Here is a 24907-nt window from a genome sequence, read left to right as displayed (position 1 = left end):
CATGGGTTGTTGTTACTTAAAAAAATACCATTATTTTTCCTGCAATTGAATGTCCAAGTATATCTCAAGTCCACTTTATGTTTAGATAGGCTAATCAGGAATGGACCTACAGTTTGAAGCAGGATCCAAAATAACTTTGCAATGTGTATCTGCCAGGAATTGAACCCAGGACCCTTTGATTACAAGGTGACAGCATTACCACTATGCCATTGAAGAAACCCTTCTTGCAATATGTTCAACTATTTAGTATAATGATAATACTATGACTATGACTCCACACGAAAGGATAGGAGAAAACTCAAAACTAAGCAACACTAATTCTAGAGCACTTTCAGAGTTATTCTGTAGAATACCAGTTAAGTGGTACTTATTTGATGAAGTTGAGGGCAGTTATATATTACGCTGATCAAGGTTTCGGGTTAAGTGTACATTATAAATTGCTTCAAAAGTGTACAGTTAAAACCAAACGTTTGGTCTAGCATATTGGTAACCTACTTTTAAAAACATTACCAGCTAAAAAAAAACAACAGAAAAGATGAGAGCAGCTTCCACTTCTTAGCACTGTAGGTGCAAAGTTTTCTTAACTTCTCACTATGTCTGAATTTAATTTTTACTTTGTTCTCCTAGGGAAACTCAAGATTCTTGTCTCTCATGACAGTAACTGATAGTACACCTTCATAGTTAACTTTTTGAATGGTAATTGGCAGCGTGCATTTTATTTAACCTGTAGGTTTGGTTTGTTCAATGATAAATTAAGTATGATAATTATTGATAGTTACATATAATTTTCTGGAATACAAGTGAAGATTAAAAAAAATTCAAGAGGTATGATGTGCTTTCTGTGGCACTGTGTTGAACTTGTTGCTTTCTCGAATCTTATCCTCAGGAAACCAAAAGAATGCAGGAATTATAAAAGGTAGAGAGCTGAGAAATGGTCTCACCTGTGCTCAAGTGATAATAGGTTTGACTCCCATTGGGTACTGCGACCATTCATATTATCATGGGGAAAGGCATCATTAGTAAAGTGACATTGTTAGCATTGTGGGTGGAGATGGACGTTACAAAGAATCCTGATTAACACTTTGAATGGTATACATTCATCCAATTCCCATTTCTCTCTTGATACATTTGAGGCTCCCCATGAATCCATGTGATTATTTTTTTTCTAATTTAATTACAGTTCTCTATTACATGAATATAATAAATAATAGTTAAACTGTGATATGTGTGAAAAGGTCAAACATGGGGAAAGCTAAACAAATGGTAAAAGAAAAGAGGGGTGAAATGAAAAATGACTTGGAAGAAATGAATGGTGTTACAGGCATCCATGACAAAGGGGAAAAAAATTACTTTCATTGTGCAATTATAGAACATGGACATTGTCAATCTGCATTCAACAGTGGACATGACACAAGCAGCATCATGCTGGTGCTGGTGCTGATGCCTGAGTGAGTTCCAGTGCTACCACTGGTGGGAAATTTCATATTAAAGACCAGCCATTTAGAAAACTGAACACAAGGCTCTTACATAGCAGTCAGACACTTTCAATTGGATAACTGTAGAAAGTTGGAACACAAGAAATAGATAAATGAATTTTAAATTATAAATGGCTAGGTAAACTGACAGTGACATCATCATTCACATCTGACTTATCTTGCAACATAAAACAAAAAAGATCAAAACAGTGTGTCTACAATTTCATAAAAATAAAATTTATTTGTAAATTATAAATACAAACATATTTCATCACACGATTTGATTTAGAACCAAAATGAATGTCATCCAAAAGGTGTGCATTGACATCCAAGAATTAATATCTTCAAGCTGAGATAGTAAATTTAATTTACTCAGCCACCAAGGCAGGTAAACTTGTGAATGTATTTAGTTATCTAGAAGATGGATTTGAAAAATACTTCCACAATAAACATTTAGTGTTCCTACTCCTCTTGCCAAACTAGATTCCCAGACATTTAAAAACAACTTTCCAGACCACTCCATAATGCTTTAACATAGCCATGAATACATGCTACGACTTCAACATTGAATTCTATTCAAATGAATGAAGTTTATTCAACAATGCTGAAAGTAAATTTTAAAAAGTATAACAACAACTTTTTCACACAAAAGTTCTCAAATCAAGAAGCTGGTAGGAGGAAAACAGAAAGTGGGCTTCTTACATCAAGCCTTCCTTGCCTGGAAATAATAACAATAATTTCCCTGGCATTTCCAGTTAAGTGGGACTTTTGATCTGTATCCTAATGCAGAACCATGCAAAGCTGTTGAATTGTATAACACATTTAGACTGCTGCATAATGCTTAGCTATTCAGAGCACTGCTTTCATGTTCATGTATCTTCCATTCATTTCCGAGTAATATGCATTAAGAATTATTACTACTGACTCACTCACAACCTACTACTTAAAGAACAACAAAAATCACACTATTAATGTGGTAGCTGCAGGCTTCCCACATAGTGCACAAAAATGGTTCTATCTCTACATACTGGGGCTTATAGAGTTGGCTGAATGTAACCAGTACACTGGATTTAAGCATTTAAAAGTTTTGACTACATGCTTCCAAAGGAGATTGATATGCTGCTATGTTGATTAGCATTTCCATTTATGTTAACTATCTTCATGTTACAGTGGGTTTATATTGTATTCTCAAGTGCTGTACTGTATGCAAATCAGAACTTAAGAAAGACATTTCATATTTTAGAAAACTGAGATGACAATTCACTCGGGAGTTATGTCAGTGCATAATATTTCAACTTTTGTTACTAAAAAGTGTTGCAATGCGTCCATTTAAAGTTGGTGTTCTAGTGATAATTTGTTGATTAAATAAGTCCTATCTATATTGCCTAAAAACAACTGTAATAAAGATTTTTTTTTCTTTTAATTAGGATAGCTTGCAGTTTCACTTAATTAAGTTTGAGAAAGGCAGAATTTAATAATCTTCTTGGAATTTAAAATAAGTTCCACATATGTTCTCACCTTATGACACATTCAGCCACACTGCTCTCCACCAATCACACTTCTACTGAAGTTCCACATGGGATACAACTGAAATAATTTGCAACTTTGAAATGTTAAAATTTGATCACTATATGCAGCAATACCATGGCTGAACAAACAGAAAAATGGGCTTATCTTCAAGATAAAAGAAAAGAGTCCAACTATATTTAAAAAATAGACACTAAGCCCATTATTATAAGGAATTACATGGGTTTCCAATAATGGTTACAGAAAAAAAATACTTAAATGTAAATTGCAAATCATTCCAGCATAGGAAGGAGACAGACTCAATGAAGCTCACGATCTACATGCACAGGAGACAGATATTTATTCTTGTTCATAAATTTATAAACACACATATTTCACACAGAAAGCACTCTTTCGACTACACTTCAAACTCCAGTTTGTACCAAGTGGTGGTAAAGTTCAAGCCTCACTCAAAAAGATTCATCACACTTCAAAACTGATCAAACACACACAAAACAAAAATACCCATCTTTACAAACTTTTCACTCTTGCCTTCTGTTTTTCATTCCATTCACATCGTTCAAAGATATCTATATATAATGTTAATTCTCCACTCACCAAATCCAAACATCCCTGTTAAACAACAGTTAAATAAGTTTTTCAAACCTCACACTTCATCTTCATAAAAGTTCACCCCATGTTAACAATGAATACTATACACTTAACAATGTAAAGACTCTTTTTCACTACATGTGGAGTATGTTTCCATGTACCACTCAACAAGGAGAGAAAAATGCAGATGAGATTTTGACATGAATTATGAATACAAATCACACAGTCATATTAAAAACAACAAAAAATTAATGTTTTTCCTCATTTAATTCACACTAAAAAAAAAACAAAGAATAATGAAAAGCATAATCAAAAACCCTACCTTCTATTAACCATTTGATAGGCAACATCTAGGTTTCTTGATTCCTCTTTTTTTCTAGGAATTTTGAATTTCATCGTTTCATGCTTTATGCATTACTCTCCTTGATTCTATCACTGGATTTACATCAAACCTGTCTCACAATCTTCTTTATAGAGTGATTAAAAATTCAGTTAATGCCACAAAGTAATATGGCAGATCCTTCTAAGAGTAAAATGGAGCATGTCAGGGAAAAAAAAATGTTATATGCTGTGATTGACAAGTGCATACATCCAACTACTAATGCAATACAATGAACTGGAAGAAGTATGGAAAGGTTTCATTTAAGATGTTATCAAGCAGAAAGTAATACTGCACGTCCTACACTTTCTCTCTTAAAAAATTCTGATGATATGAAATTTTGTACATATGCCTACAAATAGTAGAGGGTCTGTTATGTCAAGTTGAAACCTCACGGAACTTCTTCCATTTACAGGAAAGCATCTCACATTGCACTTTAAAAAATGAGCATGAAAAAATTTGTCATTATCAAGTAAAAATACATTATACATAGAGCTGTGAGAACAGGAATTTGATGATGTGATCATGGAGATGGCAGGGATTTCTAACTGTCTGACTTTGCTGTAGCAGAGACAGGTCTTGTATAATAGACTTTGAAACAAAACAGAAAAAAAAATTAAAAGAAGAAAAACACAATTCACTGCTTTACAAGAATTTTTCAAGCATTCAATGTGCAATCTTGGACACATTCATACAATAAATTCTGAATGTACAAAATGTGAACTCATGTGAACAAGTGTACTATTTAACAAGATAATGTTATGAACCACCCATCTCTGCTCACGTCACTCAAAAAAATTATCACCCACACAGTATCTACAAAGATCTTTCAACACCCACCCATCTCCAGATGACTAATTACACATCATACTTTAAGAAACTGCCCCCTTTTTCTCTTTGGGGCCATGACGGCGCTTGCTGCGTATTTGAACCGTGCGCCCCCGTGGCATCCCCTGCAGCACCACCCTGATTCATCCAGCTAAGGAACCCGCTGCCACCTCCAGCACCTTGATTTTGAGGGACGTTCTGCCCTGCTTGCCCAGACTGGCTGTTGGGATTCCCGCTGAATCCCGAGGGATTACCAAAGCCCTGCGGACCATCTTGGCTCCCCTGATTGCCTTGAAGGTTTCCGATGAGACCCCATCCTGCTTGATTTAAAGCTGCGGCTACCAACGCGGGGTTCATCGGAAGAGCCCCCAAGTTAAGCGTTCCCATACCCAAAGGGTTGTTCATATTTTGACTCCCCTGTCCGCCTCCCTGACCCATGTTACTCGTTATACCCAAGGCTTGTAAATTTGGCATGTCAATGTTCCCCCTATTCCCAGGACCTCCTTGATTCCAACCCCCTCCTCCCCCCATCCCCATGCTGCCAGACCCCTGATAATGCCCCTGTCCGAAGGGGCCGCCAACCAAGTTTTTTTGATCGCGACCACCTCGACCATATGGACCCCTAGCGTTTGGGTCACTTTTGGGTGCAGCGTTGCTCACATGAACCGACACTCCTTTTATTATGTGGTCCTCCCCACAAAGACTCTGTGCAACTTCCGGATCAAGAAAAGTTACAAAGGCAAATGCTCTGAAAGGCTTAGGGATGAAGACATCAGTCACTTCTCCAAATTTAGAGAAATACTCACGCAAATCATCAGCTGCCATATCTTCTGTACAGCGACCAACAAACACTTTACATGGTACCTGTTGTACTTGACCCTCCTGCAAAGAAATAAATGGCAACATAAGTGTAAATTATCATATATTATGCATGGGTTGATACTAATATATACAGGGAGAGAAGTAATAAATAGGACTAAGTTCGGGCTGAGCTGATACCAATTCATTATAGGTATTGGAAAGTATTGATTGAAACTCAGTAACTGAGAGCAATACTTATCTGGACTCCAGCTACCTTACGGGATTGACTACACTTTCATAGAGTCCAAATATTCTTCAAAATATGCACAAAAAATGCATAATTTTTAATTATTTAGACAGCAGCAATGTGCAGAGATGTGGATCTTGTGATTAAATAATTACCTCCTGTAAAATTCTGAATGTAGACATTTCAGTGAAAAATGTAAGCTTGACCAGGACTCAAACCTGGGTATCTGGCATAGTGTCATTTCACTACAAACTGAGATACCAAGGCAACCCTGACTTTGTCTGATTTTTCGCTGTAGCTGTTTTGCCTGTGTGGAATTGTCTCTGTCATTCTTTTATTAGTTCGATAATAACCCAAAGAGAGCATCAATACATATGAATTTTTTTTGCACTTGATTCCACAGCTCTCTTTTATTCATGTTTATTTTCACTTTGTACAAAATCTATTTTAAACCTTGGTAACTTTTTCCACATACTGAAACGGCACGTAATATTTAAAAAATATCCACAGACAAAGTTAATACCCAGTGAAACTTTCACGTCTCCATTGCTTTCTGAACCAAGTTATGTACCTTCGAAGTCTTGGTTGTGTGACTTTTTTTGGACATTCACTTACTCAGTTCAAGTATATTATAAATTCAGAGGACAATTATGTTCAAGTGGCAACAACTATAAGTTTAATGGAAGAATTTGTGCTAAATGCCAAATACTTCAAACATTACACTTCTTGAAGATGTACTCTTGGGTGATTGTGCTTGGGTTAGCTGGCCAAGAACGTTAAGTAGTTGACTTTTGGTCTTGTCCCGGGTTTCAGTTGGGTGTGGGGATTCTTTGTTCGACACCATGTGACTGTCCCTTCATCGATTTTATCTAATCACTCATCTTCATCCTCACAATTAGCCAAAAGTGGAAGACAAAGAATGCTAAATAACAAATACAAACATACATACATACTTGGGTGACTGTACATTGGTTCTATTTAGTGCTATAATTTTATTCCAGTTTTCCTGATAACTTCGGAATTGTTTGAAAATGGGTTATGGTTAACCCAGCCTTTTAGAGGTGCCTACACATTCATAGGAAGTTTGCAGCTATGCCAGTGGCACAAATAGGTAAAGAAGATGAATTATTATTTTACTATTTTGTTGTTTGTAGCTTTTATTGAGAATAGGTCAGGATTCCTTTCTCTTTATTCATTATACACACACAAACCAAGAAATTTCTCTGTTTTCTCTTTCAGTAACTTCGAATAGTAAAAAAATACGTAAAACCCTGTTACTTGTAATAACATTAAGAACTGCTGATATGCATGCCTGCATGTGTGTGTGTGTGTGTGTGTCTGTGTCTGTGGGGATGGCTATCATCATACATTTGAATAATGTAAAAGTGAAATAAAAGCCAGGTTATAAGCACACCTCGTATTTTAGGTTTTTAACCTATTTTTTCTTTTGCAGGTAAATAAGAAATGTTATATCGGCATTTCATAAAAAAATGAAACAACTGACAAAGTGCCTAAAATAACCTATTTTGCTTGTTAGAACCTATTTTAGGTATATGTGTCTAAATTAAACCTTTTTAAATGTTTTTATAATTTTTTTAGGTTTTACAGGATGTTTATATCTCGCAGAGGTATTTACTAGGTTTGGTGGGGAAATAATTCAATGACTGGCATGTTTGAAACATGTTTTCTGTCGATTACCCTCCCTCCAAGTATATGATGTTTATCAAAGCTTTAAACAAAACAAAAATGTCTGACGTTACTGTTACCTGCAGACAGTGGCAGCAAAAGGGGACAGTTAGTTCCCCCCTACTTTTTACCCCTGCACTATAGACTCTTAATGCTAAGCCTTGCCTACTAAGATAAAGTAAACTGTACTTGTCCCCCCCTCCCCATTCTCAGTTTTGGCACCCAATCGTCTACTGCCTGCACAGTCCCAAGTACAAACTTCTGATCTGTGTGGCCTTGCTCACTTTCACATCAGTTTAGTCCATTTTGGCATTCTCACCTTGCGAAGTAATATTTCAGCATTGAAATTAGCACTACTGACTATGTTTCTGATGAAAGATAATTTTCAGCACATGAAAAGATCCTCACAGACAAAAGGTGGAGTTTTAGTGTGGATAATGCAAAAAGATTCATGGTGGTCACTAGGACCATGATAGAATTCAAGTATAATTCCTAGTTTACAAGGTGAACTTTCCAAAAATTCAAGGATACAAGCAGATGTTTTCTCTATTCCAACCTTACGTATTAACGACTCTCACCCACCCTTCCATACACAACAATATTGACAATATGAAGGGTTTGTATGATTCCAATGTAACAAAAAAAATTACCTAATCAACTTCAAGATATATTATTTTGTAATAATGTTCCGTTTGTCAGATAGATTGTTCTGTAAAAGACACTAACAAAATAAACGGAATGAGAAAATTTTGTTTTATTTTCTGTGTAGCTTTCTTTTTCATCCTCAAAAAATTAATAAAATAAAAGCTAAACTGAGAGAAACTTGCCTGAAGGCATTTATAAACATGTATAAATTTAATGGGATATGGATTAATAAAAGTTGCAATTTTTCACGTCTACGGAGAAAAAAATTGAATAGAGAAAACATCCGCTTGTACCTTATTTCGTGTCTTGCCAAAATTCATGAATAATTTCCAGATACAATAATTCACGCATAATATCCGGTACCAATAATTCACGTGTAATTCCTAGAATTACAAGAATTACAAGTGAGTAGCCACCCTGATATTGTGCAGCAAATTATACATACGTAATTCATTTTTCATATCAACAAGTAACTTTTTCTAACAGCACAAGTGCAGTATTATAATAATTTGTAGATAATTTTGAAAATGATATAAACAAATGAAAATTTGTTTAGAAAATTAATATTTGGTATTACGGTTCTTGTGAAATTTTGTTTTTAACGATTGTATCTAATCAGTATTTTTCAGGAATTTTGTACCAAACTAACTCTTTTTGCAACCTATTTCAGGATTTTTCGAGCCTAATTTAAGGTTTTTAGAACCTATTTTCGGATTTTTAGAGCCTATTTTAGGAACCTAAAAGCACACTTTTTAGAACCTAAAAATCCGAGGTCCAGTTAGTTATAAGTCTAACAAATCTAAACATTTCTTTATGACACTACCAAAACTATACAGCAATCCTTGCTGGATAAAGGAACACCTGATGTACAGCTGCCTAATAAGTATCTCAACATATTCTTTTCTTCAGTTATTAATCTAGCTTTATCTTACATTCGCAAGTTTTTAATTTATCTTTTCCCCTTCTGATTATAACAGATTGATTACATTAACTTATTGATGTTTACTTTATTCTGGAAATAGACCATGTAATAAGTAAAAATTATTTAGCAGGATTACTTCTGTTAAATGCATACCACAAATGAGATACCCAACATGCTAATAATGCAGTGTGTGAATTAACAGGGGTGGGGGAAGGCAGGGATTGCCGCCCCCACAAAAGAATTTGTCCCAGGCAAAATAAAATTATTTTTATCCCTGCCAGAGTTGTTTTTATCCACATCAAAGAAAAATTGAATGGAAAGCATATAGTATATGACTACATACATATGTAACAAACACAATTGAGAAGTTATTTGTGTCCATTAATGGTCCAGTGATCAAACATTTTCCTGCCAAGGAAAGGTCAAGCTTTCAGTGTTACTAGTTCGATAATTCTTTTTGTGCAAGAGATTGGGTTTTCTTAGAAATTTTGTGCAAATGTTATCAAAAGATTTAATGACCTAGGTTAGACTCAATGTTCTAAGGCACTTAGAACCACAAGGCAATAGTTTAGTTTACTGACTGGTAACATATATCTTCCCCCCCCCCCCTTGCAAAAAGCTTAATTCGCACAGAGTAATTATGTGACAGATTATTCAGTAGTTTCGAGCAACGATTCCCAACCACTCACACAAGAAGCTCCATCAGATGTGTTGTAAAATTTTACAAAGTAAATATACATATACAGTCCGTGGAAAAAAGAATGCCCCCTAGTGATAAAATCTAATATTTTCTTTCAAGCAGTAAGTTTTATTTTTTTGTAATTATTTTGGCAATTGTACATACTGTACGTAATTTTAACATTTTCTGATATTTTACTTACTCTAACAATGAAGGTAATAATGAAGAAATCAACAAACAAAGCGGTTAGTTGATTAAATTGTTAAGCTTTATGGCCTTTATTGCTTTCCGCTATTGTTTAGTTAACTTTGTTTGGTCTGATGTATAGTTCAATTGTTACATTTGTTTAGGGATTGGTTGCATAACCTCCCTGAAAGGTTTCTTGATCAGAAGTCTTCTTTCTTGCTCACACAAAGTACAGTAAATCGAAATGGGAAGAAAGCAGGGCGTTCGAACATTATTTTGGCCACCCAATTCACCGGACATGAGCCCAATAGAAAATCTATGGCACATAATGACAATGCATCTCCTGAACAAGAACTTCAGTAATCAACGGGAGCTCATTGAGGCACTTGTTAATATCTGGTACCAAAAAATAGACTCTGAAACATGTTCCCGTTTAGTTGCTAGCATGGCTCATCAACTTGAAAAGCAAAAGGTGGACATACGAAATACTGACTTCGGGCAGAAGTGAAATCATACATTATTGTACTGCAATTAGGTTTGGTGATACTGTGTGAGCAAGAAGGAAGACTTCTGATGAAGAAATCTTTCAGCGAGGTTATGAAACCAATCCCTAAACAAATGTAACAATTGAACATTACATCAGACCAAACAAAGGTAACTAAATAATAGCGGAAGGCAATAAAGGCCATAAAGCTTAACAATTTAATCAACTGTTTTCTTTGTTGATTTCTTCTTATTACCTTCATTGTTAGAGTAAGTAAAATAACAGAAAATGTTAAAATTACGTACAGTATGTACAATTGTCAAAATAATTCAAAAAATAAAACATACTGCTTGAAAGAAAATATTAGATTTTATCACTAGGGGGCGATTCTTCTTTGCTGTGGAGTGTATATGTACACATACATATATACACAAATATATTCGTTCCATTCAGAAAGACTTTTATTATTTTGTACTTACCATGAGATCTTTCGTACTGTACATTTAATTGAGACAGACCTTACCAAACAGTGAACACTTGCAAGAATGCTGAAGTTAAGTTTAACCATAAGGCTATGTGACAAATTCTGTGGAACACAGAAGGTGTGGACTTTTCAATAATAGGGGAAGTGGTGTACACTCTTACTAAAGCCCACTATTTAGGCTGAATTTTAGGGGTGGTACAAATTATATTTTTATCCCTCCCCTTGATTGTTAGGGAGGAGAATTTCCCCCTTGCTTCCCTCCTGTCCATCCCTGATAATAACTCAAGCTCCAAATAACTGTCGCAAGATGACAGGGATTCAGTACAGTATGTCGTCAATCGAAAACTATTGGAGACCACTGGTTTAGAGGATTAACAACAAATAATTTTACCAATCCAATATCTCCACAATAACCTCTAATTGTGTGTACAATTCTGCCATTTTTATGCTTTTATGAATATAAAGGTGTGATTCACACACCCTGGCATCTTTGAAAGTAAATTTCCCGTATGTGTTTTTTTTTTTTTTTTTTTTTTTTAGGGACAAATGCATTGCTGTTAATTTGTAACATGTATTAATTAAGAAGGTGAACAAACCCTTCAGGTTCTTTAGGGCATGTTTGTCTGTTAATAATGGTTTTGTTGGGTATCCATTACACTAGCCTGCAATGGTTCTGCAGTAAAATTGAAAATAGGTGATTCAAATAGGCATCAATGACCTAAATCTGAAAATAACAACAGTTTTTGTGTATCACATCCAGTTGTTGCACAATTTATGTTTTTCCTTTTGTATAGCTACATTATGTGTGCAGCATGGTAATACTACCGCATCTCTACATTATGCTGAATATGAACAAAGATCTTGAATGAAACAAAAATGAAATGAGAAATACATTAGATTTGATGCACAATGGCACTGTAGAAACATATCTGGGTGTTATATGTTCAATGGGAATGTACAGAAAATAAGATTCTTCCGTGAATAAACTGTACTTCTTGTGTTTCAGAGTAAAGGTAGGTGATGATGATAAATATTTTGCTCCACATAGTGCATGTAACACTTGTGTCGAGGGACTATGCTTAGGGTTACCAGACGTCCGGATTTTTCCCAGACATGTCCTACATTTTAGCCTTATATCCGGCATCCGGGAGGAATTTGAAAAATATCATAAATGTCTTACATTTTGAGCGTCACATAATATTAATTAGGAAAGTAGGTAGCAGAAAAAAAATCATGCAAGTTACAAGTCCATGGACTGCGCTTCCAAACTCAATGGTGAAATTTATTTTGATTCAGTCATTGCCCAAAAAGAAAAAAAGTTTGTCCTGCTATTAAACATACAAAAAAACGGAAGCACTTAATGAACATATTTTGGGACCACTTTCTGATAATGTCACTGTTCAATGCCTGGCAGAATTTCTTGTCTTAGGGTTTACACTGATGGAACAAGGTGTTGCCATTCTTATTCAATATAATTTGATTGTAAAGCAGGGGTATAGAGAACAAAGTTATTCAGAATAGTCAAGAAAAAGTAAAGAAATCAACAAATAGGTCAAGAAGTCAATAAATTATTCTTGTGGTCAAGAATTTTTGCTATCATAATGACTGATTGGTTGATTTAGTTTATTTTACTTAACTTTTTTCTGTCCCTTTGGTTAATCACGAAAATGATAATGAATGGCGGTAAGGTAAGATGGATGAAGGGACAGTCACAAACATATAGGGACAACCGACACAAGCCCCACATAAGATTATACTGGCTGTGAGTCCAGATGCCAAAGCCTCGCTTGTCTGCCAAACACAGTTCAGTATGCATTAATACGAGAAAGCAGATTTAATTCTCTTCTTAAATTCAGCTTCAGTTTTCATCTTAACTGGCCCTTTGGTAGGGGGTTTTCAATAAATAAATATTTATTTTCTTAATTACTAAGTTCCAACTTTACCTAAGTAGGGGTCGGATAAATAAACGTTAAGAAAGACTGGAAAAAGGTATAGAAAAGTCCAGAAAAAGTCAAGAATTCTGGATGTGTTATTTTGGTAGACACCCTGTTATTGAACTAAAGACTACCCAAGATGAAATTTCTCGAACTTTAAATTACGGTAATTGCTGAATATTTGTTTAATATTACAGGTCTTAATTCAAATGTTCAGAGTGTACTTTTATTACCATCAGCACAACAGACTAATGAGAGAAATTATTTTTTCATAAAGTCTGTAAAATGTCTGTTACTGGTCCCTATAATCTCAAAGAGTTTGGCTGTCTACTCTAACATCAATATAGTTTGACTAAACCTGAAATTTTGAAAAAAATTGTCTCCTCAGAGAAGTATAACACTTAAATCATGTAGTAAGAGGTGCATTGATTAGTATGATTGCAAGTCTTGAAATTTTAATGAATTCATTTTTAAAAAAAACTGAAAAGTGTAATTTTTCAACTACTTTCTAACGTGCTCTATAGAAGTATGTATTATTTATGGAGAATGTTTTGTGTCCTACATTTCCCTTACAGCAATCTGGTAACCCTAACTATGCTATTAGTATGAAGGAAAACAGAACGCACTGCTTTCCGCAATACCAATGGTGTGGTGCGAACCGAAAAATCATCATCATGACTGTTATTTTTGTTTGTCCCAGCTTACTGGTTACAACAAAAAAAGAAAGGAATAAAATACCCTGATCTACCATCAGCTAGGCAACCTATTCAATATGGCCAGACTTGCCAGTACCTAAACCACCACAAGTGGGAATGAATTTGAAAGTAGTTCCTCATATTCAAGCAGTGATGAAATGTATACCGAAACAGAAGAATTAGACACTTCACGTAAACTATTTACCCAACCTGAGTTGAATGATTTGGTGCGTGGCCTAAGGCTCACGGAAGAAAAGAGTGAATTACTTGGCTCAGTCTACATGAAAAGAATCTCTCGGCTCCCGTGGTTACATTTTCTTGGTATAGAAACTGTGACAAACATTTTTGGAAATACCGCACATAAGAAGGTGAACTGTTATTTTGTATCGATGTTCCTAATCTTGTGCAACAGATAGGAGAGGAAGCATATGATCCCTGTTCCTGGCATCTTTTTATAGACTCCTGCAAACGAAGCCTTAAAGCCGTTTTGCTACACAATGGCAATTAATCAACATCCATTCCTCTTGCACATTCTACATACCTAGCGGAGTCACGTGAAACACTGCAGTTAGTTCTGGACAAAATAAAGTACCAGGAGCATCAGTGGCAAATATGCGGTGACCTTAGTCATTGGCTTATTACTGGGACAACAGGGAGGATACAAGAAATTTTCCTGTTTTATGTGCGAGTGGGATAGTAGGGCCAGAGACAAACATTGGAATACTGTATATTGGCCTGAAAGAGAGGAACTGAAACCAGGATCAAGAAATGTTACAAAAGGGAGTCTTGTAGATAGTCAGAAAACTCTTCTTCCTCCATTACACATAAAACTTGGAATTATGAAACATTTTTTAAGGGCACTAGACAAAAGTGGCCCATGTTTCCAATACTTAATGCATGAAATTTCCTACATTATCACAAGTCAGAGAAGGTGTATTTGATAGACTGCAAATTCGTAAGCTGATGACGATTTCAACAAGACAATGAACAAAATTGAAGAAGATGCATGGGAAGCATTCAAAAAAAAAGTTGCAAGGAAATTTCTTGGTAATGTGAAGGAGCCACTGTACAAAGATATTGTGAGAAATGCTGGACAAGTTCAAAGTACTTGGTTGTAATATGAGGTTGGTTATTCCTTGCATTTAACATAGAATATATAATTTATTTTATGTAATTAGACACATATATTACATAATAAATGTAATTATATATAATTTTTATGTACTATGTTACTATATTATTATAATTTATTGTATTTATCTTGTATTTGCAATTTCTACACTATATCTAAATGGGGTAAATTGATATAATAATGAAATAACATTGTGAAATTCGCCGACGTGATACAACAAAACGGAATACATTTTCGAAATCAGCACATTACAATTAATAAAAGTCGCCTATTGAGGTTCATACCACAGAATAAAAGGTTTTGATTTGCAGGCTAGTGTTATAGGTATTAGCAAATTTTATATCAGTACTTTTATCTGTATTATTTAAAATTTAGAAATATTTCCCTTTGCTAGAAAAAAATGAAGGCCACTCGAGTTTACTAGGTGACATAACTTAATCATGAGAATAAAATTATTGTTTTTTATTGTGCACCTTTAAGAAGCAAATGACCATATGAGCAAATAGGTTAATATTCTGTGACTTGGCTGTTAGGATTAGATGGAGCTAAAATGATGCATGGATTATGTTAATGTATAACAATGTCTAAGTAAGAAGTGTCTCATGGAAACTTTGACATTGGAATTAATAAAAAATTTTAGGAAGTTGTCTGTTTATAATACATGTGAATACAAGTATATCTTATCCTAGTCGGTAGGGAATTGGACTTCCCTTCCCTATGCAGAGATCCGAAAATTTTTCTGCCACTGCATAAAGTCATTTTGTGGTTCACCCAGGCTCTAACTATTGTTTCCTGGAGGAAAGAAGCATCCAGAGCATCATATTCATTGCATCACTTCCACTGTAGCCAAGATCAAGAATGTGTAAAGCCATACTTTGTGGTACAGTGCAATCAATGCACATAATTTTTCACAAAGTACTGTAAGAAAGACCTAAGTTTTCATTATCTTTTTGCATTTCACTTGTAAGTACTTACTGTTGTATAAATTTCAAGTAACTAATAGTAAAATAATGTTTGGCCCCTTTATTAAGTATTTTGATGTTGAAGCTATGCCCAAATTGGAGGGAAATCACAGCTAACAATTCCTACTTCAATCACCATGTTGAAGAATATGATCTTGCCACTTCTGTTGATCTTCTACACATACTTTTCCTTAAATCCACTGTAATAATAGGAAGCTCATTTTCATTGAGTGATTTTCAGAAATGAGCTGTCATGATTCTTAATATGCCACATCATCTTCAAATTACATATCGTCCATGTAAGCAATATGCAACAACCTTGAAGGTGGTTTATAATCATAGTTTATGGGTCAGCACTGGAGAATCCTAAGCTAGCCTTACTACTACCCACTTACCACGAGTCAGTATTCTACCTTGTTATTCTCTCAAAATTCTGAAGACTTGGTAAGTTGGCACACACAAGTTAGTAGGTATTTTAGAGTTATAATTCACTGAAAACCTTTTTTATGTATCTAGTTAGTTTACATGCAGGGGTTAATGTCAGAGTTAAACTTCATGAGCACTTAAAAAAAAAAAGGGGGGGAGGGTGTACTATGGCTATGGAAGCACAGTATTTTCCGGTTTGTTACATACTCCCTGTGTTATTTTCTCATCCTTTACAAGTTTCTGGAACAACTGAAGCAACATTTGAACATAAAAATGGAACTAAATGCTTAGTCGATAATCATCCAATAATACCATATTGGTTAATGGTAAATTTATTGATAATTTTACTAATCTGATAGACCAAGTATCAAAACCCTGTAACTTGCTGTGTGAAGAAGTTACCTAATTATATTATCTTTTATGATATATTTATAAAGATTATGCACAATGCATAAAAGTACGATGAAAGTGAAAAAAAAGTTCTTTTTGTTGTTAATTTGAGTAGGGTTCACCTTTCTAAGATGTTTATATTATTTAAATTGATTATTACTTCAGTGAAAAATCATAGCTACTTCAAATTAATAAGTCTCGAGTAAGAGTTTTGACACACTAGGATACAACCACAATGAAATCTGATCTTTAATCTTTTGTCATGACAGTATACACTAAGGAAGTGAATGAATTACATATTCCAGTTCCCATGTAATATTAGATCAACACATTAATACTGATGTAATGGACTAATGATCGTTTGCCTATGTCATAGCAGCCAACAGCATGAACAATTCAGCAGATGTAATGAAATAGAGTATGTTGATGTTGTCTTGGGTATCTGACAAAAAGTAAATGCTTTGTATTGTTTTACTGACAATAACACTGCATGGTATTCAGAACACATGCTATCCGTTTCCTGAAACCTTCCCAATTCTTATGAAATTTTACTAAGTAACAGCCACAATTACGACACCATGAAGTTGCCATATTCTTCACTCTACAAAACCAGTTTTCAGTTGAAATACATTCTATACCATTCTAAAGTGACTAAATCCCCAAAGTTTAAACTCAAAAGCAAACAACTTGGATAAAATGTTCCACATGCTTCTTCACAAGAGATATGCACATAAAAACAAGTCATTCCACTAAAATTATATCATGTGCAGCAATTTTTCACATTCAGTTCAGAAATTTCGAATCATATTTACTCAGTTTAACATATGATTGAATTGCTTCAATATCATTAAATTTTTTAGCAACCTTCCATGACAGATTGGTCATTATCATATGCTGCAAGTTCAGTGGTTCTTGTTTGTATCGTTGTCCTATCATCCATTTCATCATTAACCCTAATCATCATGATTAACCTGAGAGAGAAAAGCAACATAAAATAACAAACTGAACAATTACTGCTGGTAATATCTCAAATACATGACCATTTAAATGTTCATTTTAAAAATATACAGAATCTTTTGCTGTCAATGATAAAAAAAGGCTGTTTTTTTTTAAAAAACAATAAACATGACTTGAAATTTTCAGTGCCAAGTAATATATGACTAATTTAGTGAACAATGTAAATAAGAGTCCCTAACATTTTCTGCTTTTTTCAGATAACAGTATTACAATGCATGTGCAAAGTCGATCTAGTAATTGCAACACGGTACGTTTCATATTCCCAGCAAAAGTACACTGCTGTTATGGATTAGCGGAATTAGAATTTCGAATAAGTGTTTAATGCAAAGTAAGAGACTTGCCTGATCTGTTGCCAGGATCCGAATTGCTGTAGCATCGGTAACTCCACAGATGTTACAGAACACCTGGTGAGAGATCAAATACAGGTTGAACATCAGCCATGCCACAAAGGGGATATGGTGAATCTATACTTTTGTGAATCAACTGTGGGAATGGAACTATCGTGAGTTGTTCCACATTAGTGTACCTTTCTTGTCAATTTTATTATTACTGGCCGTTTCCTTTTCAGCCATAACTTTTCCCAATTTTACAATAGGGCAATTCACAGACAGTAACACCCATGAAGCAACTGATGGTTTATTATGGGAAATAAATCCAATTAAACCTATGTAAAAATGTATGATTTCAAAACATGCAAGGCCAACGACTAAGCCCACAAAGGCTGTGGTACAAGTGAGGTTTAAGAGATTACCTTATTAAACCTAACTTACAAAACATGGTGAATGCACATTTGGTTAGGGAACATAAATTTGCTGCACTTTCATAATTCTAGAGTAGTTTTAGTTTGGGGGAGGTTACAAAAGGTTTTAGCAGAAGCCTTTTGAGTTGAAAAGCATTTATGATAGTCATGCAATTGGCAACACCGCAGCAGATTTCTTGCTCTCAAGTATCACCACTTTATGTTAATTCAGGATGGATTTTGACAGCAAAATAAAACTAACTGCTTCTTTATTCATAATAACTAACACTACTAACAATTTTCGGGAACACATTTATAAGTTAATCTTGTCTAAAAAGTAAGTTTTACTCTATCATTGTTCGGTGTAACATTTTGCACTCTCTTCAGGCAGAATCAGCAATACATGTCTTTATCAACACATTTACCTACCCCAAACTACTAACACAAATCACAAACTTTGTAGTGACATCTTCCTAGACAGTGTAATAGTGCATACAGCATACTTGCCTGCATGTTAGTGCCATGTATGGATCAAATCATTATGTATAGTGACAATTTCCAGTAGATGAGATTAGAAATGTTCTGGAAAAGGTGTGTTAGTTTCATTAACAATTGTGCTTTTATTTCTGTTACTGTGTAAATGGATTTCACCTACCCTATTTACACTCATGCTCATAAATTAAGGATAATTGGAGCTTAAGGTGGCACATGATGCGGCACTGCACCAAACTACTTTAGATAACATAGAGATATGTGTAACACACAAGAGACACATCCACATACCCCGTTTATTACCGAAAACGTGCGAACAAAGCCGAAGGACACATGTGATACAACGCCAGGGGAATGGTAACTTGCTGTCCCACTGGTTTTTGAGCATGTACATAGGGTTCAATACGGTATGTGATGCCCATGCACATGGAGACATGCAGTACAACGGGTTGGCATACTCTGGATCATGTTGTCAAGCAGCTGTTTGTGTATGGCCTCCCATTCTTGCACCAGTGACCGTCGGAGCTCCTGAAGAGTCCTAGGAGGTGGAAGACATGCATCGACACATTGACCGAGAGCATCCCAGGTGTGCTCGATGGGATTGAGGTCGAGGGAATAGGCAGGCCACTCCATTCGCCTCATGTCTTCTGTTTCAAGGTACTCCTCCGCGATAACAGCTCGGTGTGATGTGCATTGTCATCCATCAGTAGGAACGTGGAACCCACTGCACCCCTGAAAAGGCGGACGTAGTTGTGCAGAATGACATCCCGGTACACCTGACCTGTTACAACTCCTCTGTCAAAGACATGCAGGGGTGTACGTGAACCCAAGATAATGCCCCTGCACACCATAACACCACCACCTCCATACTGGTCCCTTTCAATGATGTTAGCAGGAAGGTATCAGATTCCTGGTTCACGCCAGATGATTACATGATGAGAATCACTGTTGAGACTAAAGCTGGACTTGTCTGTGAAGAGATCCTGGGACCACTGGTCCATTGTTCATGGACGGTGTTCTCGACACCAAGTGTTACAGGCTCCTCTGTGGACATTGGTCAGTGGAATGCAAATTGCAGGCCTCCGGGCAAATAAACCGTGCCTATCAAGTCGTCTGTACACAGTGTCTGGAAACACCTGTTCCAGTAGCAGCAGTAAGGTCCTGAGCAAGGCCCCCTGCAGTACTCAGTCGGCATCTACAGGCACTGATTGTGAGATACCTGTCTTCTCGTGGTGGTGTACACCATTGATGTCTGCTGCTGTAGTGCTATGACACGTTGCCTGTCTCGCGGAATCGTTGCCATAATCGTGCGATGATGCTTTGTGGCACTTGGAGCTCCCGTGACACCCTCTGCTGTGTTTGGTCCACCTCCAGTTCCCCTATTATCCTGTCCCTCATTACGTCATCAAGATGTGTTCGTTGTGTCATTTCCAACACACAGTCACCATTTGCAAATCTTAAAACAACTGCATGCCCCCCTCAGCACCGAACTCTGGACAGCAGTCACAACTGTGAGTCATTGGTCAGCTTACAGCACCACCACACACCTGCCCAAGGACACAGTCACTGCAGATTGTTTGGTACGGTACCTGGACATGATTTCACAGTTTTATTTGTACACGGTTTCACATTTTCCTGCATTATCCTTAATTTATGAGCATGAGTGTAATTATAGATATGTAAGTGTAATGGAAATGAACTTGCAACTTCTGCACTAAAGAAACACCCATGCAGAACAAAGTTTTGAGGTGTCAAGTCCTGGTTTCCCCTCAAGATTATTCAGTTTTCAACAATTCATAAACTTGAACACAGTTGTAGATTAAGATGAATTCAAAATAAGAGTAAAATTGAATTGAAAAGGTAATAATAATAAAGTTGAATAATAGTACAATTGAAAAAGTGCACTATTATACAGGGTTATGTACAACTTAATTGAATAACTATCACTCACATGCTACAAGCTTTAGGTTAGGTTAGGTTGTCTTACACAATGGGGAAAAAAACACCCTGGATGCAGAAAAAAAAATCATCTTTTTGTACCGAGAACTTGAAATGTATTATATATGAAAACTGTCAATGTTAAATCAAGGTTTCGCTACATACATGTTTCTTGTAATAATTTAGGTGCAAAATACATTCCTGACCAGAAGTCAAACAACACTATTTCAGAACAACATTGTTCTACGAATTGAGCCTTGGTTTTGCCAGAACTTTTCATGAAGTGTACAATTGTACATCTCCTGCGAGTATTAAAACATAATATAAGTTTCTTGTTTGGATATTTGACTACTGTAACTTGAACAGTTCACAGAAACTACATTGGCAACAAAAACAAGTGCATCTGTAAGTGGGACTTTGTTAAAGCTTCCTTTCAAAGCTACAAGCCCTTAAAAAATGTCATTTTTATCCTGTATGTATGCAGCCATGCATCACTGGTTAATGGTTGTCATCACTGACATTAACATAAATTTTAATATGCTAGTAACAGACTGTGCGAGCAATAAAGTTCGTGGCCAACCTATGAAATGTGAATATATATAGACAAAATATATGACACCCTTACCCAGTGTAAAAGCATAAAATAGTGAATTTCATTTAGGATGGTTATACAAGCATGATTTAAAGGGGTATTCTGTACTGGAATGATGCAGTCTCCACAGGATATTTTGCTTCCAGTACATTTTCAACAAAAAAAATCTGTGTCGACCCTCAAATTGTATTGCATGACATGACCTAGAGCAACGGTTCTCAAACTGTTTTCTCGTTGTACCCTTTAGTCGTAACTAAACATCTAATGTAGCCTCCACCATAGGTTTTCTCAGAATTGTGGGTTTTGGGGAAATTTTTTGGATGCCTGATTAGTGGGGCATATCTTGGAGGTGCATATCTGCAATATTGCAAAATGGCATTGGGCTGTATGTGGAAATATGGTTGACAAACATTAGAATCCTGTGTTTATTGTTTTGTTTGGTGTTCCTACGTTTACAATCTTCACGATTGGTTTCAAAAATAAAAATGTGAAACACATGTACGATAAGAAGTACATAAAAAAAACTTTAATTTTTATATATATTTCCACAGTTATTGAAACAAAAGTTAAGAATAAAAAAAAGTTTGTGAACAAACTGTCAAGCACAATATTGGAGTTTTTAGTGTAAATCATCAGGCTTCTAGTTAGAACGATGTGCCTGCATAGCCTGACACAGTTTCTTGATGTCTGGTTGTGCACTTGAAAGTTTCAAGCGGAGATTCTGTTCCAAATTTAGTCTATTTTGGTAGTTGTTTTTTAAGTAGACCATGGATGAAAAAAATATACCTAGTCGTACTCGTGACGTTTTTACACTTTAACACAGTGGTTCCCAAAGTGTGTGTGACAGCACCCTGGGGCACCGTGGCTGGCTTAGAAGAGCACTGCGAAATGTTCACTGAAACAACACTTATTACAAATATGTGCTTATTTCGTACTTTTTACACATAAAATGTTTCTAAATTTGAAATATGTATTTCTTTTTTAACTTAAGGCAAGCAGCCTAACCACACTAACGGAGCGTTTCAAGTGTTCGATAGGCCTACATTCTGACTTGGGTGATGCAGAAAAATCTTGAAACTCTAAGGGTGCCATGAAACGAAAAACTTGGGAACCACTGCTTAAACAAATGCTTGTGGGTTTTTGAGTTGAAGAATGACATGGGTAGAGATTTCGAACGAGTATTTTATTTCAAAACATACGAAACAAAGATAAGAACGTCAGCAACAAACTCTGCCTTATTTTTCTGTTGAGTGTTTAAAGCTATGAAGTCTGCTCTACACATCTGCAGCAAAAATGTTGTCATGTGGGTATTCTCGCATTTCTCTTCAGAGCTGATCGCGTACCCCCTTCAAGATGTTCATTTACCCCTGGGGGTGTACCTGTACCAGAGTTTCAGAACCACTGACCTAGAGGATATAAAATACCATTTTTCAAGGTCTCCTGTTCATATCCTTGTGCTGTTGTGTGTACTGTATAAATAGTGTGGCTAATGAAAGCAATAAATGGTTGCCTGCGACTAACTTATTTTTAGAAAGATTGTTTAGAAATGCAAAAATCTAAAAATAACTTAAGGACAAGGTTCAATTTTATTCTCAAGTATAATTTTTCACTCTTCATGGTTATATCTTGGGGCGGCTGGAAGGGAAATATCTTGATATCAATGCTGGCAATTTTCCATGTTAAGTCCCAGTTGTAGTCAAATATGGCATGTGGATTTATGTAAAGTTGCTTGATTACTGCGAATGGGAGTTCAAATTTATTACAACATAAGAATGTACATTATTTAGCAAAGTTGAACTGAGCTCAGTTTTTTGCACTGCACAATTTGGAGATCCATCTCCACAGCAAAGGTATTTTCCTTTGTAAGCTCTGATATTACAATGGGTAATTTCTGTATCAAAATATTGTGCCAACAGTGACAAGCTTATTGCTATAAGATGTCAATGATTAAATACAGATACTAAACACTCGGTATAATCTGCATGTGATATACTTATAGATATCTTGCCTGGATAAAAGGGTTTCCAATATCAATATGATGAAAAATAAAATGTTCTCAAACTCACATTTCTTCCTATAGATAGTTAATTATTTTGCTTCAGCCTTCCTTGGTGGTCAGTATTGTATGTATTTTTTAGAAGCACTGGTTGTATTATTGAATGAAAATGCTAGCCACTATATTGTTCACAGTATATTGTTATATAGCTTCAGAAACCATTTTAATATTTTTAAATGGTTCCCTGCTTGTTTTTTTCAAAACCGTAGAAAATTCAATTTGCAGAATAATTTTGTATAGCCACAACATGATTAATATCACTGAAAAACATAACTTGTGAAGTTTGGTTCATATCTACCTATACATTGTCAATGTCACTGTGTAATTATCATGTCAAGAAAATATGTTCTCTAGAGGAAAGCATGCTCCCAAATAAATATTATTACCAAACATCCTCATTGCCTGCAAGTTATACTATTATTAATTACAGAATATATTTGATTATCCTGGATGATATTCATTATTCTCCTAATAGAATACATGCAAGAAAGTCATGATTCAGATGGGATTTAAACTATAATCTGCAGACATTTACTACGATAAACTTAATTGCTTTCTTAAATGGTACATCACCTTGAATAACAGGATCCTTATACATAATTTCCCTTCACTTGCATTTTTCATTACTACATTACTAAGCATTAAAGATGTTGCAGACAAAATTGCAGGTGAAACTACAACTTGCCCTATGGCATGGAAAATTACTAATAGATTCATTATTGCAGCATTTACAAGAATCCTCATCAGGAAAATGAAAAACAACTAAGTTACTATCTTCACATAGCAACTTTTATTCAGTTTTATTTCACTTAAAAAAAAAAGTTCAGTTTTTCTTTCGGGAAGAAAATTTATAACTTCAAAACTTAAGGCTCATTAAAAATAACAACAGAATTACTGCAAATAGGCATCACTCATTACAGAAGGGTTTTGCTGAACATATAAAATATGACTATAATGCAGCCTTTAGTTATAAATATAATCTGCTTTCCATTCATTTGTTACAGTGAATCACAGTCATATTTCTTTTCAAGTTCGTCATTTTCAATTAATGTCAGCTTCAAACACACACCTATTGTGATGTCATTACAGGAAACAAAGCAGGAATGGGCAAAAAAAAAAAGTACTGTAACAATGTTACCAATAATCTAGCAATATGCAAACTATGATCTTACTGGAACAGAATTTAATTGCAAAAATAAATATATAAAACTTCTATTTCTTATACATTATCCAATTCTGAACCAGTATATTGTATCAACAGAACAAACTTAAAATATGCCCATCCCTGAAAAAGTAGTTGAAAGATTTCATTATTAATAAAGTATAATGCTATAGTTTGGCATGCTAAGTTTTAATGTGTAACACATATCAAGACAAAAATGTGAATAATTTGACACCCTGCAATTACGAAAATCACTACAGTAATACAATATGCAAATAAAGAACATGTTTTCAACTGCACAATTTAAGCAAAATACGGCTTATCCTTACACCATATCTGAATATATGAAATACTTAAGTGACAAATTTTATGTGTTTGTGTGAGTGTGTGTGTCATGTTGGAAAATACATATTACAGTTACATTTCAGGAAGGATTTG

General features: G+C 35.2%; 1 protein-coding gene across 2 annotated transcripts in view; it reads right to left on the bottom strand.

The window, feature by feature from the left end:
- Positions 1–3325: 3325 nt before the first annotated feature.
- TBPH (TAR DNA-binding protein-43 homolog) overlaps positions 3326–24907 on the bottom strand; it is a 68374-nt gene continuing 46792 nt past the window's right edge. The window contains exons 4-5 of one of the 2 annotated variants that reach the window (XM_083135312.1): positions 17832–17894; positions 3326–5682 (exon numbers count right to left, since the gene is read on the bottom strand). In XM_083135312.1, coding sequence (XP_082991438.1) covers positions 4831–5682; positions 17832–17894 — 915 coding nt within the window. In that variant the 3' untranslated portion in view covers positions 3326–4830. The remainder of the gene's footprint in view (positions 5683–17831; positions 17895–24907) is intronic. The other variant, XM_083135313.1, reaches the window with a different exon arrangement.

This window comes from Lepisma saccharinum, chromosome 14 (genome assembly GCF_977018435.1).
Source record: "Lepisma saccharinum chromosome 14, izLepSacc3.1, whole genome shotgun sequence".
Classification (NCBI taxonomy): Eukaryota; Metazoa; Arthropoda; class Insecta; order Zygentoma; family Lepismatidae; genus Lepisma; species Lepisma saccharinum.
The sequence above is the reverse complement of the archived record's forward strand: the minus strand, read 5'-3'. Positions and strand labels throughout refer to the sequence as shown.